We start from the raw sequence: 16,076 nt of genomic DNA on the forward strand, positions 1-16,076 counted from the left end.
AAAATGGCAGTGAAAGTGGTTGGCAAGTAGAATGAAGTACCATGTGAGGAACTGAAACACCCAGGCCCAGATATAGTAATGTGTCTGCATAAAATCTGTGTATAAAGTGGTGCATATTGGGGTAATTTTGTCACCGTTTGCTCTATATTCTGACTTGCCTGGTAAGTGAGGGGCGCTTAGCAAGATGGGGCATGTCCTAAGATACACCATTTTGTGCTAAAATTGCAGTACAATTCTGGAATAAAAGTTTGTAAGCCAGCCAATAGTTGGTAAAGAGTTGGACAAAAATGTCTGTCCCTGCATCGGATTTATCATCTAGCCTTAGCCCCTGTAATGGTGGTTAACACCATATACAGGATTAGTAAATCTGGGCCAAATTATATTCAAAAGTTGGATATTTTTAATATTAATTGAGTATGTTATATTTACCTAGTTAAATCTCCTCTCCATGTATACATGACACTGTGATCACTGGTGAGGAGTATGGTAGAAGCAGGGCAGCCTTCGGGCTCATGAATACAGTGAGCTTATTTTTTGTGCTTTTTGGGTCAATCATACAGTGGATGTGTTCCTTTAACAGTGCAACTTATTATGGTGACTGATGTGATTCACACTAGCGTTAAACTCTTCCTACCGGAAAAGCTTGGCGGAGTTCATCGTATCTTACAATGGTGCCGGGATTCAGCTGGACAGGTACTGCAGTTTGCAGTGTTTTTTTCCGGCCGAACCCGGCACTAATGCCAGTAACTGGCCGGATCCCCGCCAGGTCCCATTATAGTCAGTGGGCTCCGGAGGGAACAAGCAGTATTCGACTATGCTGCATACAATGAACTCCGGTAGCCTGTCCTCTGCTGGATTTTAGCACTAGTGTGAAACTAGCCTTAAAGGGCATCTGTCAGTAGATTTGTATCTATGAAACTGGCTGACCTGTTACATGTGTGCTTGGAAGCTGAAGGCATCTTTGTTGGTCCCATGTTCATATGTACCCACACTGAGAAAAATTATGTATTAATATATGCAAATGATCCTGTAGGAGCAATGGGGGTGTTACTGTTACACCTAGAGGCTCAGCTCTCTCTGCAACTGCCACGCCCTCTGCACTTTGATTGACAGGGCCAGGTAGTGAAAACATCATCACACCTTTCCCTGTCAAAGTGCAGAGGGTGCAGCAGTTGCAGAGAGAGCAGAGCCTCTAGGTGTAACAGTAACGCTGTAGTTACTCCAAGAGATTAATTTGCATATATTAAAACATAATTTTTCTCAGCAATGCAGGCACATATGAACATGGAACCAACACAGATGTCTTCAGCTGCCAAACATACCGTACATGCAACAGGTCAGCCAGTTTCATAGGTACAAATCTGCTAACAGATATCCTTTAAAGGGGTTGTGTCACTTCAGCAAGTGGCATTTATCATGTAGAGAAAGTTAATACAAGACACTTACTAATGTATTGTGACTGTCCATATTCCGTCCTTTGCTGGCTGGATTCATTTTTCCATCACATTATACACTGCTCGTTTCCATGGTTATGACCACCCTGCAATCCAGCAGCGGTGGTCATGCTTACACACTATAGGAAAAAGCACCGACCTCTCTGCTGGCCAGGACCGTGGGAGTGTGCATAGTGTGTAAGCACGGCCACTGCTGCTGGATTACAGGGTGGTGGTAACCATGGAAATGAGCAGTGTATAATGAGATGGAAAAATGAATCCAGCAAAGGAAGCAATATGGATAATAACAATACTTTAGTAAGTTTCTTGTATTAACTTTCTCTACATAATAAATGCTATTTGTCCAGTATATGATAGGCACTCCTCTCTCTGAATTGTATGTAAACCAACAGATATTTATTAGAATACAATTATATCAATAAAAAAAATGCATATAGAATCAATAAACCATGATTGGATACTATGTAAGTGAATATTGCATAATTGTTTTAAAGTATAAAATGGTATAGATACAGCGAGGAACAGAAGTATTTAAACACCCTGCGATTTTGCAAGTTCTCCCACTTAGAAATCATGGAGGGGTCTAAAATTCACATTGTAGGTGCATTCCCACTCTGAGAGAGACAATTGAAATAAAAATTCAGGAAATTACATTGTATGATTTTTAAATAATGTATTTATCTTGCACTGCTGAACATAAGTATTTGGACACCTGAGAAACTTTCCACCTCTACTCCACTCATTAATCTAACTTAGTAGCACCTGTCCGAGCTCTTTAAAGACACGTGTCCACCCCACAGTCAGTCAGACAACATCTACTACCATGGGCAAGACCAAAGAGCTGTCAAAAGACACCAGAGACAAAATTGTGGACCTCCAAAAGGCTGAAAAGGGCTACGGGGCAATTGCCAAGCAGCTTGGTAAAAATAGATCAACTGTTGGAGCAATTGTTAGAAAATGGAAGAGGCTAAAGACGACTGTCAGTCTCCCTTGGACTGGGGCTCCATGCAAGATCTCACCTCGTGGGGTATCACTGATGATAAGAAAGGTGAGGAATCAGCGTAGAACTACAAGGGAGGAGCTGGTCAATGACATGAAGAGAGCTGGGACCACAGTTTCAAAGGTCACTGTCGGTAGAACACTACGCGTCATGGTTTCAAATCATGCATTGCACAGAAGGTTCCCCTGCTCAAGTCATCACATGTCCAGGCCTGTCTGAAGTTTGCCAGTGACCATCTGGATGATCCAGAGGAGGCATGGGAGAAAGTCATGTGGTCAGATTAGACCAAAGTAGAACTTTTTGGTCTAAACTTCACTCGTCGTGTTTGGAGGAAAAAGGATGAGTTGCATCCCAAGAACACCATCCCTACTGTGAAGCATGGGGATGGTAACATCATGCTTTGGGGGTGCTTTTCTGCGAAGGGGACAGGACGACTGCACTGTATTAAGGAGAGGATGTATGGGGCCATTCATTGTGAGATTTTGAGCAACAGCCCATTGAAGATGGGTCGTGGCTGGGTCTTCCCACATGACAACGACCCGAAGCACACAGCCAGGATAACCAAGGAGTGGCTCCGTAAGAAGCATATCAATAGAACATCTTTGGAGGGAGCTGAAACTTCGTGTTGCTCAGCTACAGCCCCGAAACCTGACAGATCTAGAGGCGATCTGTGTGGAGGAGTGGGCCAAAATCCCTGTTGCAGTTTGTGCAAACCTGGTCAAGAACTACAGGAAACGTTTGACCTCTGTAATTGCAAACAAAGGCTTCTGTACCAAATATTAACACTGATTTTCTCAGGTGTTCAAATACTTATGTTCAGCAGTACAAGGAAAATAAATTCTTTAAAACTCATACAATGTGATTTCCAGTCATACAATGTGAATTTCAGACCCCTCCATGATTTCTAGGTGGGAGAACTTGCAAAATCACAGGGTGTTCAAATACAGCCAGGTCCATAAATATTGGGACATCAACACGATTCTAACATTTTTGGCTCTATACACCACCACAATGGATTTGAAATGAAACAAACAAGATGTGCTTCAACTGCAGACTGTCAGCTTTAATTTGAGGGTATTTACATCCAAATCAGGTGAACGGTGTAGGAATTACAACAGTTTGCATATGTGCCTACCACTTGTTAAGGGACCAAAAGTAATGGGACATAAAAATAATCATAAATCAAACTGTCACTACTTGGTTGCAAATCCTTTGCAGTCAATTACAGCCTGAAGTCTGGAATGCATAGACATCACCAGACACTGAGTTTCATCCCTGGTGATGCTCTGCCAGGCCTCTACTGCAACTGTCTTCAGTTCCTGCTTGTTCTTGGAGCATTTTCCCTTCAGTTTTGTCTTCAGCAAGTGAAATGCATGCTCAATCGGATTCAGGTCAGGTGATTGACTTGGCCATTGCATAACATTCCACTTCTTTCCCTTAAAGGGTTTCTATCACTTCGTATGACATAATTAGCTGTCAGACACTAGCGATCCGCTAGTGTCTGCTCTGGTCAACCATCCTAATATAACAGCTTTTGGGGCAGCCGTTTTGCTAAAAAAAGAACTTTTATAAATATGCTAATGAGCCTGTAGGTGCTATGTGGGCGTCATTAGCACCTAGAGGCTCCGTCTACCTTCATAAATAGCCACCGCCCAGCGCGTCCCTCCAGCCCGCCCATCTCCTGCTGAATGCGATCCTCCGTGTGACGCAGCGGACGAACTCTCGCGCATGCGCCGGGCGCGGCTGTATTCGGCGCATGTGCAGTGAATGTCTGACCGCTTCCCTGCTCAGACATCTCCACTGCGCCTGCGCCGATGACGTCATAGCTCTCCAAGGAACAGGCGCAGTGGAGATGTCTGAGCAGGGAAGCGGTCAGACATTCACTGCGCATGAGCCGAATACATCCGCGCACGGCGCATGCGCGAGAATTCGTCCGCTGCGTCACACGGAGGATCGCATTCAGCAGGAGATGGGCGGGCTGGAGGGACGCGCTGGGCGGTGGCTATTTATGAAGGTAGACGGAGCCTCTAGGTGCTAATGACGCCCACATAGCACCTAGAGGCTCATTAGCATATTTATAAAAGTTCTTTTTTTAGCAAAACGGCTGCCCCAAAAGCTGTTATATTAGGATGGTTGGCCAGAGCAGACACTAGCGGATCGCTAGTGTCTGACAGCTAATTATGTCATACGAAGTGATAGAAACCCTTTAAAAATCCCTTTGGTTGCTTTTGCAGTATGCTTTGGGTCATTGTCCATCTGCACTGTGAAGTGCCGTCCAATGAGTTCTGAAGCATTTGGCTGAATATGAGCAGATAATATTGCCCGAAACACTTCAGAAATCATCCTGCTGCTTTTGTCAGCAGTCACATCATCAATAAATACAAGAGAACCAGTTCCATTGGCAGCCATAGATACCCACGCCAAAACACTACCACCACCATGCTTCACTGATGAGGTGGTATGCTTAGGATCATGAGCAGTTCCTTTCCTTCTCCATACTCTTCTCTTTCCATCACTCTGGTACAAGTTGATCTTGGTCTCATCTGTCCATAGGATGTTGTTCCAGAACTGTGAAGACTTTTTTAGATGTCGTTTGGCAAACTCTAATCTAGCCTTCCTGTTTTTGAGGCTCACCAATGGTTTAGATCTTGTGGTGTACCCTCTGTATTTACTCTGGTGAAGTCTTCTCTTAATTGTTGACTTTGACACACATACACCTACCTCCTGGAGAATGTTCTTGATCTGGCCAACTGTTGTGAAGGGTGTTTTCTTCACCAGGGAAATAATTCTTCGGTCATCCACCACAGTTGTTTTCCTTGGTCTTCCGGGTCTTTTGGTGTTGCTGAGCTCATCGGTGCGTTCCTTCATTTTAAGAATGTTCCAAATAGTTGTTTTGGCCACGCCTAATGTTTTTGCTATCTCTCTGATGGGTTTGTTTTGTGTTTTCAGCCTAATGATGGCTTGCTTCACTGATAGTGACAGCTCTTTGGATCTTATCTTGAGAGTTGACAGCAACAGATTCGAAATGCAAATAGCACACTTGAAATAAACTCTGGACCTTTTATCTGCTCATTGTAATTGGGATAATGAGTGAATAACACACACCTGGCCATGGAACAGCTGAGAAGCCAATTGTCCCATTACTTTTGGTCCCTTAACAAGTGGGAGGCACATATGTAAACTGTTGTAATATAATTTTATCATTTATATCATTGTATTCTAATAAATATCTGTTGGTTTACGGTACATACAATCCAGAGAGAGGAGTGCCTTTCATATGCTAGACATATTCATTACTACTACACACTGGCATTGGGTGGTCCAGTGGATAGTGAATCCTCCAATATCCAAAGCACTAACGTGAGAGCCTCCTGACCTACTGATATAATAAATGCTATTTGCTGAAGTGAGACAACCCCTTTAAGTACTGCCAACTGGAAGGAATTAAAGTGTCATAGATAAAACTGAAAAAAAGCAAAAACATTTTTAGATGTTGGGGGAAATTATGTCAACTATTATTATTAGTAAAAAAAAAAAAATCTATCTGATTTGATAAATATATATTATGTAATGGAAAAATTGATTTTCTTTTCTAAATCATCATAACATTTTTCTTTTGTTTAGATATGGATGCCAAGCAATGCAGCCTGTGGATGTTTCTACCTCTGGTTATGTCTCTTTTCACTACCGTTGGTTTATGGATAGTGTAAGTATATATAGTTTGGCTACTGATTTGGATATCTCATATCTTTTCTTTCACGTAGACTTAAACCTCCCCCTTCTGACAAAATATTGGGACATTACTTCCTTGTAAGTCACATTGATTTCATTTTGGCCATTTTGAACATACTCAGTAAACTGCCACTGAAACAAACAGACCATCTGATGGGGTTCAGTTCTGAGAATGAAGGGAACATGGCGCTAGATAAACTGATCCCTCCTGCCTTGTTACATGCTGCTATTACTGTATGACATGTTATAAGACAGCGAAGGGTGTATGGGAGTCTATTAGTGTAGGCAACGTAGTTGCCGTATTTGTGGGAGGGGAGGCTCCCGCACTTACTACTTAAGGCGCCTCCGTGCCCTCCCCCCGGCAGCTGTCGTCTCGATTCCCGGCACTGCAGCGTGTGCCGCGTCACTTCCGGGTCACGTGGTGCATCAGCCTCCGACGGCCGCCGTCCTGCCTTCCACTGCGCTTCACCTCCGCTTCCGATCCCCGCTCGTCCGGCAGGTATCCCGGCTCAGGTAACGGGGGGTACCCTCTGGCTGCATACCCCACGCCCAGGCAGCCGAGGGTTCGGTAGGTGTGCGCCACTTCAGAGACACTTTAATGATTCCCTGCACAGCAGCGACTACCGCGTCGCTTCCGGGTCACATGGCACATCCGCGTCAACGACCGCCGCCCCACAGCGCTCACCTCCTCCTCCCGCTCCCGTCCGGTTTCCTGGCCAGGCAATGGTCGCGTGCCCCACGTCCAGGCGGCGGAGGGTTCGGCAGCCGGCGCCACTTCCCTCCCCCGCCGGGCAGCCACATAAGCACACGTCACCACCTGCATCCTTCTAGCAGCGGTACCGCCTACCTCCACGCACATCCCGGTCCGCCGGAAAGTGGGGCCGGCACCTCTGTCACTAGCCATGTGTGCCGGCTGCAGGCCCCAAACGTTTAAACTCCGGCACGCTACTGGGTTCATACACCCAGCGTGACAACACCCACGCAGGGCGCACGGGGTACGGCATCGCCACATGCAGTATCCCATGCGTCCGTCATACAGTGTCGTCCACGGTCTCAATACCGCACCGGCCAGTGCGCTATTCTAGGCACACCCACGCACGGCGCACAGGGAACGGCATCGCCATACGCAGTATCCCATGCGTCCGTCATACCATGTCATCCACGGTCTCAATACCGCACTGGCCGGTACGCAATCCAAGGCACACCCACGTAGCATACGAGTGGCACATTCTGTATAGATGTCCGGTGTTTTATGCTCCACAGGTTGTTCGTTACTGCCAGTCGGCAGTGGGTACTGTCAATATCATTCATGCTTTTATCCCATAACAGGTGTCATCTCAGACTTCAAGGGCTCGCACGGTCGAAATATCAAACTCCTACAAATCCTGGTGCAGGTAGATTTCAGTTACATAGGCAGGTCAGGTTTAATTTTTCTTAAACTGACCTGGTGCACTGTTTTATTCACAGTCAAGTAGTCACACACTTCGTCCATCAGGATCCGGTAAAGGGAAATTTATTTTATTTTTCTCTCCCCCTTTTCTCTCTCTTCTCTTCCTCGCCCTCTCCGCACCAGGGGTTCCACTTCTCACCAGGGGGGTCATGTACAGCCATCATATTAAGCAAAAAAAAAAAAAAAAAAAAAAAAAACCCTTAATGACAAAAAAAAAAAAAAAAAAAAAGAAGGGGGGGTTTTCTCCCCACGTCCTCAGACTCACACGCAGTCCCGGCACGTTCAGCCTCGGCAGGTCTGTCACGTCCTCAGACTCTCACGCAGTCCCGGCACGTTCAGCCTCGGCAGGTCTGTCACGTCCTCAGACTCTCACGCAGTCCCGGCACGTTCAGCCTCGGCAGGTCTGTCACGTCCTCAGACTCAGTTGATAATCACGAGATATCTCAGTCCCACTTCTGACACACGCTCAGACTCTCACGCAAATTCCGTCACGTTTCAGCATTTGCCAGTTCTGTCACGTCTTCAGACTCAACGTAAGTCCTGTCACGTCCTCAGGCAAACTCGTCTAGTCTGTCACGTCTTCAGACTCGGTCAAGTCCTGTCACGTCCTCAGGCACTCGCGTCAAGTCTGTCACGTCCTCAGACTCAGTCTAAGTCCTGACACGACTTCAGGCATACGCAACTCCGTCACGTCATCAGAGATGACGCAAGTCCTGTCACGTCTACAGGCGCCAGTATAGTCCCACCTCGGTACGGCTTACAGTCCGAGCGTACAGGTCTCCTGCCTCACACGCATCCACTTGAACCCACTCACACGCAGTTGTGGGCCTCCACGGTTATCAGCTGTCACGGCTGTACATGCCCCGTCTCGGGGTACACTAGGTGGCAGGGGGTGTCAGGGTACACAGGTGTTAGCCGTAATTTCCCTCAGGCACAGCTTGCACGATTAGTCTTTCTTCCCTAACTAGTTCACCAGGGTGCATGGTACGGGCAATCGTCACGTTTAGCAGCCATCGTGTCATGCATTTCATATATTCTAGATGGAGCTGCCACACAACCAGGTTCCGACTGCATCCGCGTCATCCCAAGCCAGCGGGGACGTACAGTCAGAAAGAGGCGTGACCCCTTCCCTGAGGTCATGGACCATATCCAGAATTACCACAGAACTGTTACGCAGAGGGATTCCTTTCCCTGCATCTGCCAGGAAGGCTGAACTTTTCCGCTTACTACAGTCCGAACCAGGCTCGAGTCAAGAGATGTTTACGCCCAATACCATACAGACTTCTATTACCCAGTTACACGCGGCTATTGACAACATGGCGTCCTCCATGTCTGGCTTCCAAACCAGTCTAGAGGCAATTCAGAACAGGGCATCCACATCCAGCGCCGGCGCCCTAACACCCATGTCTCCATCAGTTCCCTCCACGTCTGCGGCGACCCCCCCCCCAACTTCCCTAATGTCGCACCGTCGCATTTCATTCCGGCTAACGTTAGGCAGGATATTCTAGACGGTAAGGATGTCAATTTAGCCTGTCTGCTCATCGCTACACACGAGGTACCTGATAATAAGACCATTGCCTGCGGGGAGGTGTCAGTCATCCTCAAGTCACGGGACATCAGGCTAAACCGCAAACTCAGTATCACTGAGTTTGTGCTGGCGTTTAGCCTATACCGGGACGTCATTTGTTCCGTGTCGCCCAGTCGCCGCGAAGAATTAGACCTGTACCTTTACAAAGTAGTTGACTTAGGCCACAAATACGGTGGCACGGCCTTCTACGAGTATCACAGGTCTTTTTCCGCTAGGGCAGCAGCCTTACTCACACAGTTCCAGCACACCGTCGACTGGGCAGTGACTGACACCGAGCTTTTCTGCCGCCATTTTGCTGGCTTGAGAGCCCCCGCTTGTTCCACTTGCAGTGCACACTCCCACACCGCAGAGTGGTGCTCCTCCAGCAATCCTCCGTCAGGCGGCTCCCAGACTAGGCAGGCACCCGATAGCGTCATGCCCAAATCCGCCACAGGGGTCGATAAATTAGGCAGGCCCATTAAGTACTTAGGCAAATCGCAAATTTGCAACAACTTCAATTACACAGGGTGCTTCTACAGCCAATGTCGGTTGCTGCATTTATGCACCAACTGCTTCAGGGCCCACCCCAAGACAGCGTGCCCCCAGAAAGGCCTCCACCCGGCATGACTAGGCAGGGTGCATGTTGACACGCTAGCCATATTCCTGGCCGATCATCCAGACCAACAGTGGGTCAGGTTCCTCCTAAACGGTTTCACCGTAGGCTTTCACACAGGCCAGATATCTCTACCACAGTCCACGTATGAATGCAGGAATTTGCTGTCTGCTGTCAGGAACCCCGAGGCAGTCAGCAGCCTCATTCAAGCAGAGTTGGCTAAGGGCTACCTGATAGGTCCTCTGCGCCAGCCCCCTTTCGATTGCTGGAGAGTTAGTCCGATAGGTATGGTTGTTGGCAAGTTCTCAAATAAAAAACGCCTGATTTATGACCTGTCAGCTCCACATTCTTCTGACGTGCCTAGCCTCAATGCTCTCATTCCCTCCGAGGAATTCGGCATGAAATACGCGTCCATAGACGAGGCTATTCAGGTCATACTGTCTTTAGGGCAGCACACGTGGCTGTCGAAAGCGGATATCACCGACGCTTTTAAACTGCTGCCCATTCACCCCCAACTATGGCAGTGGCATGGCGTTAGGTGGCACGGGCTTTATTATTTTGCTAACTGTCTCACTTTCGGCTCAAAATCAAGCCCTTGGTTGTTCGATCAGTTTGCCAGCAGTCTACACTGGATCCTTGAGCACACCTTCAGTGCCCATCACGTCATCCACTATCTAGACGACTTTCTGCTGATCGAACCTCCGTCTCGGCCTCCAGGTGATCTAGGAGTCTTGACCGAAGTGTTCAGCAAACTCGGTGTTCCAGTAGCGAATCATAAACTCGAGGGCCCACACACCAGTTTGACCTTTTTAGGTATCCAACTAGACACCGTCACGTCGCAAGCTAGTTTGCCTCCGGACAAGCTACGTAGAATCAGAGATAATATCCACAAGTTAGCTTGCGCAGGCATTTGTTCCAGGGTAGAGCTCCAAAGTCTGCTTGGCATGCTCAATTATGCCATGAGGATTATCCCGCAAGGCAGGACTTTCATCTCCAGACTCCTTAGCCTTCTCCCATCAACCACCGACCAAGATAGCCAGGTGAGGCTAGATCTACAAGCTCTGGCCGATCTAGTCATGTGGGACCAGTTCCTTTCCAACTGGAACGGTATTTCATTGTTTACTCCCTCAGTGTCCAGCCACTCCCCCGTTCTCCACGCCGATGCTTCATCAGCTCTGGGCTTCGCCGCTATTTACGGCAACCACTGGATGGCCAGCGCTTGGCCTCCCGAGGTTACTTCCATACCTGGGTTTTCTCAGTCTTCCTCACTGTTCGAGATCTACCCCATTGTCGCTGCAGCACAGGCGTGGGGAGCTTACTGGCGCAAGAACACAGTGTTGATTCTGACCGATAACGAAGGTCTGGCAGCACTGATCAATAAGGGTAGGTCAGACTCCAGTGAAATCATGGCCTTTTTGAGACGGTTCATCTGGTTGGCTTTACAACATCAATTTCATTTCGAATGTGCACATATTCCCGGCAAGGTAAACGTGGCAGCAGATGCTCTATCTAGAGGTAAACGGCAATTTTTCTTTCAGATTTCACCGCAGGCGGACCCCGTACCCACCCCTACACCATCGCACAGCCTGTTAGTCATGCCTTGAACACGCACCTGGTCACAGCCAGGCTCCTCATGCAGAGGTCGTTGTCCGAGAATACGGCCAGGATGTACAAGACGGCATGGTCCCATTTTTCTAGGTTCCAGCTAAAGTGTCCACAACTGGGCATGGACGATATTACGTATTTACTTGCGTTTATAGCTTTTTGCCACTCAGACCTCAAACTAGCACACGGCACAATCAAGTCATACCTAGCCGGTATTCAACATCGCTGGCACATCTCTTTCCCAGATAGACCCTCGCTATTCTCCGCTCACCCTATTAGAACGATCCTCAAGGGGATCCAGAATTCAGCAGCAGTCAGCACAATTTCCAGAAGACCCTTCTCCGGGGACATGTTTAAGTCCTTAGCAGCCGTCCTAGATACCAACCCCTTCGGATTAAGGACTAGCGCCCTAGTTAAAACCGCCCTGTATCTATGCTTCTACGGCTTCTTACGACCCGGGGAGTTCACGTGCCCTATTTCCCGCAATACTTTCATTCAGAAACAACACTTACTACACTTAGGCTCCCACTACGTGCTCACACTTAATCACACCAAAACGTCCAGTCCTGGCGAGACCACCAAGGTTAAGTATTTTTCCACGGGTAACGCATGGTGCCCAGTAGCTGTATTTAACGAATGGTCGGTGGTGATCAAACATGACACACCTCACTCCCCTTTGTTGTCTTACGATTCCGGCCCACTCACTATCCAGACTTTCCTTAGGTTCGTCCGCGCATTGTTGCCGGGTCTGGGTGTGGATCCTTTGAGCATTACCGGCCATTCCTTCCGGATAGGTGCAGCGTCTGCCGCCTCTAAAAACAATGTACCGGGTCACATTATAAAGAGATTAGGGCGTTGGAAATCGTTATGCTACACTCGCTACATCCCCAACCCTAAACGCGAGATGTCTTTAGCTTTCCGGAATTTGTTACTGTGATGTGTGTTAATACAGTACTTTGCTCACATTACTGTGTCATGTGTTTTTGGCCCCTTTAGGCCATCCTTTACAGCAGTTCCGCCACGCCTCTACTGCTATGCTTAGGTCACGGGTGTTCTGATAGTCGATCCGAGTACAAGTGTAGGCAACGTAGTTGCCGTATTTGTGGGAGGGGAGGCTCCCGCACTTACTACTTAAGGCGCCTCCGTGCCCTCCCCCCGGCAGCTGTCGTCTCGATTCCCGGCACTGCAGCGTGTGCCCCTCCCACCCAACCCCTTTTTTCATCCTTCCATATAGGGTGGCCCCCTTTAGGCCATCCTTTACAGCAGTTCCGCCACGCCTCTACTGCTATGCTTAGGTCACGGGTGTTCTGATAGTCGATCCGAGTACAAATACAATTTATAACCTTGAGTTTTCCTATAAAACTAAAGTGACTGTTGTCCCATCGTGCCTTAGGGCAGTGAGATGTCCTAGCAAGTGATAGCATTTGATCGGTGGGGATTGAGCACAGGGTCTGGAGCCCTCCGGCCAAACGCCAGAATTTTTCTGTGAACAGCACAACTAAGATCTATTAAAGTGAAAATGCGTATGTTTCACTGTGCAGGAAAACTGTCAGGAGCACTATGGCCCCTTCTTTTTAGAAAATGATGGAAGTCTGAGCTGTCAGATTTCAACCTAGCCACATGCTTTCACTTACTCCTGTGGGAAAATGCTTTTATCATATATCATGGTAGTGTAAGAGTTCAAAGGATGTATTCAAAACCATTTGCTTTATTGTATTTGGTGTCTTCAGGGAACAATGTGGGCTGAAGGAGGATGTTGGTCCCTGTTACACAGCATCCATCAACTTGATAAAAGGCCATTTGTGTCTGAATCATCAATTTCTGTTTGTGCAACTTAGGGCTCATGCACACGAACATATATTCTTTCCGTGTCCGATCCTTTTTTGTTTTGCGGACCGTATACGGAACCATTCATTTCTATGGGTCTGCAAAAAAACATAAGTTATTCCGTGTGCATTCTGTTTCCGTATGGCTACATGCACACGACCGTTGTTTTGGTCCGCATCCGAGCCGCAGTTTTTTGCGGCTTGGATGCGGACCCATTCACTGCAATGGGGCCGCAAAAGATGCGGACAGCACTCCGTGTGCTGTCCGCATCCGTTGCTCCGTTCCGTGGTCCGCAAAAAAAATATAACCTGTCCTATTCTTGTCCGTTTTGCGGACAAGAATAAGCAGTTATATCAATGGCTGTCCGTGCCGTTCTGCAAATTGCGGAATGCACACGGACGCCATCCGTGTTTTGCGGATCCGCAAAACACACAACGGTCGTGTTCATGAGACCTATTTTTGTTCCTCACAAAAAATAAAACATGTCCTATTATTGTCCACATTACAGACAAGGATAGGACTGTTCTATCAGGGGCCAGCTGCTCCATTCCGCAAAATACGGAATGCACACGGACGTCCTCCATATTTTTTGCGGATTGCAAAATACATACGACTGTGTCCACATCACGTTTTTGTCCCACATTTAACATATACACATGATGTATATGTTAAACGGATGCCCTGGATGGATGCCATACAGTGCCTTCCATCACCATAAGTAGTGTTGAGCTAAGTTATGGAAAATTCGATTCGGCTGCTTCGCCAAATTTTACAAAAAAATTGCTTTGTGACAAATTACTTAGTCATGAAGCACATTTCTTTGTGCCGCCCCCATGTCACTGTGCGCCTCAGATGCCACGTTCATCGCTGATCATGGCATCTGACATAATTTAGGTCTGTAATACAAATAAATAAAATCATACTTACCTCATCCATTTGATTGCGAAGAGCCCACTGCCATCTTGATTGGAAATCCACTGCAAAATCTTACGCGGCCTGTGATGACATCATCAGGCCGGTGGGCAGCGTGGTGACGTCATACATCACTGTGTACAGGATTTTACATAGAATCTTCAATCAAGATGGCAGAGGCAGGCTCTGTGCTCAAATGGATGAGGTAAAGATTTTTATTTTATTTTACTGACATTTAAGGGAAAAACAGTACTTTATACGATGAAATCCGAGGAAATTTGGCTTTGCGGCTAATCGAATTTTACCTTAAATTCGTATCGTCGTCCACTTCGCAAACTTCGATTCGCTCAATGCTAACCATAAGGTTCCATTTAAAAAAAAATATATATCTGTTTAAGGGCAGGTTCGCATGTGAGTTATTGAATTCTGTTATAAGTCCAGTTATAACAGAAGACTACTTTTTCTGTCATGTTTAATGGAAACAGTATTTGGCCCCATAGACATGTATTAGGACGGAGCAAAACAGAATGCCTCTTAAAGGGAGTCTTTCACCTATACTGACCGTTATAAAACACTGACACCATTTTCAGCATTATAGTCCCCATATTGGAATGCTACTTACTGTTTAGCTGTCCGTCGCTTATTTTCTTTAAAAAAAACACTTTTATTAAATATGCAAATTAGGTCTGAAGGTGCCCAGGGGCGGCGTTCAAGCGGCCGGTGCCCAGGCCCCTCATGGCTATTCATATGAAATCCCTCCCCTTTCACCCCTCTGGCCCACCCTAGGTTCTTCAGAAATCCAGCGTCAGCGCCGTTCACAAGATTCGCCGCACCTGCGCACTTCATTCCCCATTATGGGCAGAGGCACAAGAGCGTTTAATGCGCATGTGCCGGAATGGGGAATGAAGTGCGCAGGCGCGGATTTCTGAAGAACCTAGGGCGGGCCAGAGGGGTGAAAGGGGAGGGATTTCATATGAATAGCGATGAGGGGCCTGGGCATCGTCCACTTGAACGCTGCCCCTGGGCACCTTCAGACCAAATTTGCATATTGAATAAAAGTGTTTTTTGAAGACAATAAGCGACGGACAGCTAAACAGTAAGTAGCATTCCAATATGGGGACTATAATGCAGATCATAGTGTTAGTGTTCTATAATGGTCAGTTTAGGTGAAAGACTCCCTTTAACTGGCTGCCATTTTGCATTCCATCCTAGAATTTCGTTATATTCCGTTATCATTCTGCTATAACGGAATTTATAATGGAATTCAATAACGCCGATGCGAACCTGCCCTAACGTACATTTTTTGTTAAACTCTGCAGGATGGAAATTAGTGTACTACACTGTACACTTTTGCATCCTTTTTTTGCCAAATGTTAAAACGTGGGACAAAAATATGATTTGAACGCAGCCTTAGGCTACATGCACACGAACGTTGTTTGTTTCCGTGTCCGTTAAGTTTTTTTTGCAGATAGGATGCGGACCCATTCATTTCAATGGGTCCACAAAAAACACGGACAGCACACCGTGTGCTGTCCGCATCAGTATGTCCGTTCCATTGCTCCGCCAAAAAAAATAGTGCATGTCCTATTTTTTTCTACTTTGCGGACAAGGATAGGCATTATTACAATGGATCCGGGGGAAAAAAAACAGATCCGCAAAAAAAATGCATGCCATACGGAGCATCATCCTTTTTTTTGCAGATCCGCAATTTGCAGACCGCAAAACACATACGGTTGTGTGCATGTAGCCTTACTTGCATACCAGTTTCCGTGTGCTCTCCGGATTACTTGGAGCCGCTAGCAGTGGATGCGCCCGGACGTGCACCATATTTCATACAAATGATAGAGAAAAAACTTTGTTAGCTGCAGGCAATGGTCAATGAGTTCTTAATATTACTGATACAGTGGAATTTAAAT

General features: G+C 47.0%; 1 protein-coding gene across 2 annotated transcripts in view; it reads left to right on the forward strand.

Annotated features, from left to right (window-relative positions):
* The window catches only part of TMEM150C (transmembrane protein 150C), a 262,806-nt gene that overhangs the window by 232,514 nt on the left and 14,216 nt on the right, over positions 1–16,076 (forward strand). For both annotated transcript variants that reach the window (XM_040418071.1, XM_040418073.1), the window contains one exon: positions 6,079–6,160. In XM_040418071.1, coding sequence (XP_040274005.1) covers positions 6,081–6,160 — 80 coding nt within the window. In that variant the 5' untranslated portion in view covers positions 6,079–6,080. The remainder of the gene's footprint in view (positions 1–6,078; positions 6,161–16,076) is intronic.

This window comes from Bufo bufo, chromosome 2, assembly GCF_905171765.1.
Source record: "Bufo bufo chromosome 2, aBufBuf1.1, whole genome shotgun sequence".
NCBI classification, from domain to species: Eukaryota; Metazoa; Chordata; class Amphibia; order Anura; family Bufonidae; genus Bufo; species Bufo bufo.